General features: G+C 36.9%; 1 protein-coding gene across 1 annotated transcript in view; it reads right to left on the minus strand.

The window, feature by feature from the left end:
• LOC122808089 overlaps positions 1-6,000 on the minus strand; it is a 101,133-nt gene that overhangs the window by 23,939 nt on the left and 71,194 nt on the right. Inside the window, exon 4 of the mRNA XM_044079065.1 lies at positions 4,551-4,709. Coding sequence (XP_043935000.1) covers positions 4,551-4,709 — 159 coding nt within the window. The remainder of the gene's footprint in view (positions 1-4,550; positions 4,710-6,000) is intronic.

Below are 6,000 nucleotides of genomic sequence, written 5' to 3' on the forward strand. Positions count from 1 at the left end.
AAGAGGAAAAAATGTTTAGAAACATTAATGAATATTCTAAAGGCATCGCTTACCCACCACCCCCGGAGGTAGCTAAGCCTATTGATAATCCACAAAGTTCACTTGGTCAACGCCCACCCGATGATGTTGTGAACCTGGATGACGCTGTAAACAATGATGAGAATGAACAGATGCAAATATGAGCACCTCCACTGCGGTGCAGTGAAAGAATTAGGAATAAACTGTTTGTGCGTAAACTGAATCTCACATGTTTGATAGGTATTAATTCTTCTCTCATGAATAATTTGAGAGTATCTAGCTTGTTTAACCTGTCTCTTCATGAGTCACTTGCCATTTTTGAAAAAGTATGTGGAATGGACTTGAGAGCATTGTTGAGTAATATACATCACAATAAGAATGCTAATAGAAATATTTCTCCTCAGGACTTATATTTTGTGAATTTAGTGAACATGTGTAACATTAGAGTAATGAAGCCTGACAAGGGCGGCGATTTGGTGTTTATGGATCAAACTGATTATATCAACAGAATGTTTGAATATCTTGACACTGATGTGTATGAGCATGTTAGCCTAAATGGTGCTTATAGAAAGATTAGTAGCATCTTGAATGACTTATTTTTGAAAGGTAGCATCGATATTGACACATTCTAGTACTCGTCAATGCCAGCACCTATAACACCCACCCTGTTCGGTTCTCCAAAAATACATAAAACATTAGTAACCCTCCTTTTAGACCTATAGTTAATGGCCAAGGGTCAATCACATATGCAAGCACCAAATACATTGATAACAAACTTAAACCCTTAATTAAAAATGAGACACAGATCTGCCATGACTCATGGAGTTTTTTGGAGAATATTAACAGCTTGGAATTTAATGAGAATTATACCTTCCTTACTATGGACATAAAGGATCTTTACACAGTGATACCTCAAGAGCTAGGCATAGAGTGGGTTAGAGAATTCCTGATTATGAAAGGTATGGATGACAGAGATATCTATGCGGTGGTGGTGCTGCGGTAATGCTGTCACCTGACAGTACGACGTTGTCCCGTTCGATTCTCAACTAGCGCGTCTTCTGTCTGGAAACATGCGTGAATGGGCATACCTTCGTTGAAGGTTGTGCATCAAGGCTGGCAACTCGGCACATAAAAATCTACTGCCAATCATTAGCGGACCGGAGTTCCACTGTGGTGACCCGTAACCGGGAAAAGCCGAAAGACACAACAACAACAACAACATGGATGACAGAGATATCCATTTAAACATGGACAAGCAGGCCCCCAAAATCAAGAGGCAATAAATCCAGGCTGAGAATATATCCAAAAATATGAATAGAGTCCACAGATGGTATAATTCAGGTACCAGTTTAATAGAAGACACAAGCGCTTTCACATAGCTTCATCACACCTGATGAAGCTATGTGAAAGCGCTTGTGTCTTCTATTAAACTATGTTTTTATAACAATTGTTCTCTTGGCTCTGTTTTTATCAAGAGATATCCATTTAGTTGAAATCCTCCTTGAGGTTGTTCTGTCCAATAACTTTATGTTTTGGAATGGGGAATTCTTTTTACAAAAAACAGGTGTTGTGATGGGATCACCCTGTGGTGGTAGCTTTGTTAACTGTATTATGGCCTACTGGGAGAGGGTACTTTTATAGCAATAACCCACACCTGGGTGTGGGTAATGCTGGATTTACCCACGGTTGGCGTGGTTTGGTCCCAAGGGCGAAGCCCGAGGGACCAAACAAAGCCAACCATGGGTAAATACAGCATTACCCACACCCAGGCGTGGTTATTGCTATACCATGACATTATTTAAGAAAAGAAACTATTACTTTTCTTAAATAATGGCATAGTATAATGCCTGTTTACTGCCCTTCAGCAGATGTCTGGCATCCGCGGCAGTTCTGATGTACTGCGCGCCTGTGCAGTACATCATAGCTGTGGGCAAAAGCAATGGAGAAAGCAAGATCTCTGTTGCTTTTTTTTTACTGTTTTCGCTATGTTAAATGGGTTTAACATAGCGAGACAGTTTTAAAATAAGCAACGGAGATGTCCGTTGCTTATTTTAAAACTGTCTCGCTATGTTAAACCCATTTAACATAGCGAAACAGTAAAAAAAGCAACGGAGATCTTGCTTTCTCCGTTGCTTTTTTTTTAAAACCTGTCTCGCTATGTTAAATGGGTTTAGCATAGCGAGGCAGCTTTAAAATAAGCAACGGAGATCTCTGTTGCTTATTTTAAAATCTGTCTCGCTATGTTAAAACCATTTAACATAGCGAGACAGTGTTTTAAAAGTAGAGTTATACTAATGGAAAAAAGTCTGGGCGACCGGACCTTTTTCCATTAGTATAACTCGATTTACAATGTGCACACTGGCCAATCAGCGTGCACGTTTTGGGGGGGGTCATGGTATAATACTTAATAACACCCTGTTCCAAGATCATGTAGTTTGGTATGCTAGATACCAAGATGATATGTGTTTCATCTGGAAAGGGGAAGTTACAATAATAGAATCCTTTATTGTAGCCATTACTGATTTGATTGACTTCTTGGAATTCCCCTTTCAAGTGGGGATGGAATCCATTAATTTCTTGGATGTTAATTTATCAAAGGATAGGGTCAATCACAGATATAGAACTACCACATATCGGAAACCCATTTATTCAAATGCATGTTTGCATTTTATGAGCAGTCACCCTTACCACCAGAAAAAGGCGGTTGTTAAAGGACAGGTGGTAAGGGCTGCTAGGACAGTCTCTGCTGATAATGATTACGTAATAGAATTTGAACTGTTAAAATCTATGTTCCTAAAGAGGGGCTACCCTGAGTGTTTCCTTGAACATATTTTCCAAGAAGTTAATATTAAAAGGAAGTCTGTTCTTTTTAGACCAATAGTGCATAAAGGATATGGTGAGACACAGTATGGAGCTATAATGGAAGCTAACCAAAAGAGGGCGGACCCAACATGTAACTTAGGAAGTCGTTTTTTAATTACCTATTCAATAGATTCTAGGAAAATCAGGGACATTTTAGTCAATAATTGGGCCATTATTTTGGAAGACAATAGTCTAAACAAAATATTTGAGGCTACTCCACGATTTACTTATAGGAGGGGTTCAAACTTGAAATGTCTCTTAGAAAAACAGAGGAAAGAACACAAAGGTTTCACTGGTATGAGTAAATGTGGTTGTTGCCCGCAATGTAAATTCATTAAAATAGGCAATAAACTCTCTATTAGGGATAGAATATATCCCGTAAAGGGGAAATTTAATTGTGATTCTAAAGGGGTAGTGTATGTAGCTTTGTGTGAAGTATGTACATCATACTATACTGGCAAAACTGAAAGAAAAATTAAACAAAGGATCTAGGAACACCAGTATAGCATACACAAGAAAGTAACCACAAACACATTGGCTAAACATATTTTAGATAATCCCACACATAGGTTTCAGTTTGCAGTTTAACAGCAAGTTGAACATAGTATGAGGGGTGGTCCATGGGAACTGAAATTGGAAGAATGTGAGCTGATGTGGCAAATTCGCACATTTGCTCACATACCACTGAGCTTAAATGAATATTCATCAATCAAATGCATATTAAAGCTTAAAGCACTTTCTAGATGAGATATTAGTTTGTTTAGTTTTGAATTTCATTAGTTATGATAACTGTTGGCTTAATGCTTTTTTACAACAACACACATGAGTTGGAGAATTGTTGTTATTTATATGTTGCATTTCCATCTTTTGTTCATATGTAAGGATGAGTTGACTATGAGCTTAACTGGTTGCATTATCTGAATTGTTTTGGTTTGGATGTAATAACTACTTACGATGAACTAACAATTATTTGTCATATTCAATAAATTTTTTGCAATAAGTAATCACAACAAACTACTTGCATAGTTCACATATTTTGCATATACATGCATACGTTTTAAAAGTATAAATAATTATATATATATATATATATATATATATATATATTCTATAACATTTGTTGTATGAATACGAGTTTTTAATCTAGTATTAGAGGCATTGCACTAACAATTTTAATTAATTGATTTTATTTAATGAGTATAAATCTTAATTGTCTTAGCTGGATCTAATTTGTTAATGGATTTATGTATAAAGAGAGTTTATTCGTTGTCTTGAATTTGTCTGAAGAAGTTGGAGCATTGGCTTTGACGAAAGTTCTCACAATTAAACGGTGTGGTGTACCTACAGTCTGCATGCTTTTTCTGTTTTTACCAGTTTGTTTTGTTTTTGATATTTTACTTTGTTCATTAAGTTAATATTAATATGATGTTCTTCAAGAGGAAAATTACCTTTATTCCACAAAGTAATGATTTGGTTTTAGCCTTCCAAAAAGCCTTTGAGGAAGATATACATTAATATTTTATGTGAATTAGTGCCAACTATAGAACCCTAAATTTTTCTACCTGAAACCATATGAAATGTCATGGTTGTTATCATGAGCATTTCAAACAAAGGCACAGAGAGAGCAGAACACACATTACATTTTAGTCATACGCAAAAACACTTATTACCTTTAATGCAAAGCAGTCCTATCTTCTCAACACTGTAGTCAGTATGTTCAATTACAACCTCATAATACCCACTTCTCTTGAAGTGCAGATTGCCATGTATCACTTGAATCATGTCATCGTCCCTCAAAGTCCTGTCACTGCTAGAATAAACCGTAATCCCTGAAAAGAAAGTAACAGAATGGGTGTCAGCAAGTACTGTTCTGGGAGGACATAAAGCTGCACAGAGCAGGATGATTTAACTAGAAAAGATCAGAAGATGCAAGCCGAAGGAAAAATATAGTCAACAGAAAAATAAACCGCAACAAACAAATGCCATTAATACAGAGTATTAAAACATCTATTTACTTGGAATCTTTGCCCTTTAAATTATAAAGAAAAGCCAAAGACCAATGAGGGAAAGAGTGTGATGTGCAACTATATCAAAAATTTACAGAAGAATTCATGTTTCTTTTGACTAACCTAACATGCAAAAAAAAAAAAACAGTTTGAGAAAGGTTTGAGAAATGTGCAAATGGTATCTTTCAAAAATTATGTGCTTCCCAAAAGTAAGTTCATATTTCAATATCTGCCATTGTTTTAATCATTACTACTTCAGTTTGCATCCTATACTTTTGGGGTTAGAATATGGGTTGTCAGCTTACATACTGATAAGGCATGCTTGGGTATGGCCTTGCAGGTTTGCCTTTCTCAGCAATAAAATAATTTAAAATGATGCTTTCCTTTGTTTTATTTTTCTGGATAGTACTAAGAGAAGCAGTTTCTGAAATTTAGTCCCTACTAGTGCTAGCTAAGGTGATAGGATGATAATTTATTGATAGCTAGTGCCTGTATGAGTTTTCTCTGTATGAGTTTTCCTCCCACATTCCCAAAACATGCAACAGGTGGACAGGAGAGTCTAAATTGTCCGTAGGTGTGACTGTGTGCATATGTCATACTGAAGAAAGACCTGACAACCTACTTCTTTATTCCTCTCTTTGCCTTGTCAAGTATAGTTGTGTAAGTTAAACTTACACTAGTTGTTCAAATGATCACTGCTGTAGTAGCCTTAGTTATATCGGTTATATCCAGCTTCCAAAGCTTCATGTGCCTAAACTGTCAAGCGGCTCAAGTGGACTAAAAACAAGTTTGGGCATGTAGCCCTTCGGAGCTTTCTGCCAGCAGAAGGAGTGAGACTGAGCCCCAGAAGGACAACACTAGGAACAACAAAAATAAATGTCCACATCCTGCCAAAAAAACACACCATAAAACAAGAGGGAGGGGTGGAGGGAGGGAGCAGCTACTGCAGCAGTGAATAACTTACACAGCTGTACTGTGTTCATCATACTGATCACTACTGCAGTGATTAACTTACATGACTGTACTTTGTTCTTCATACTGATCACTGCTGCAGTGATTAACAACTGCACTGTGCTCATCATACTGATCACTGCTGCAGCGATTAACTTGCACA

The sequence above is a fragment of the Protopterus annectens genome, chromosome 1.part1 (genome assembly GCF_019279795.1).
Source record: "Protopterus annectens isolate FY-2018-M chromosome 1.part1, PAN1.0, whole genome shotgun sequence".
NCBI lineage: Eukaryota > Metazoa > Chordata > Ceratodontiformes > Protopteridae > Protopterus > Protopterus annectens.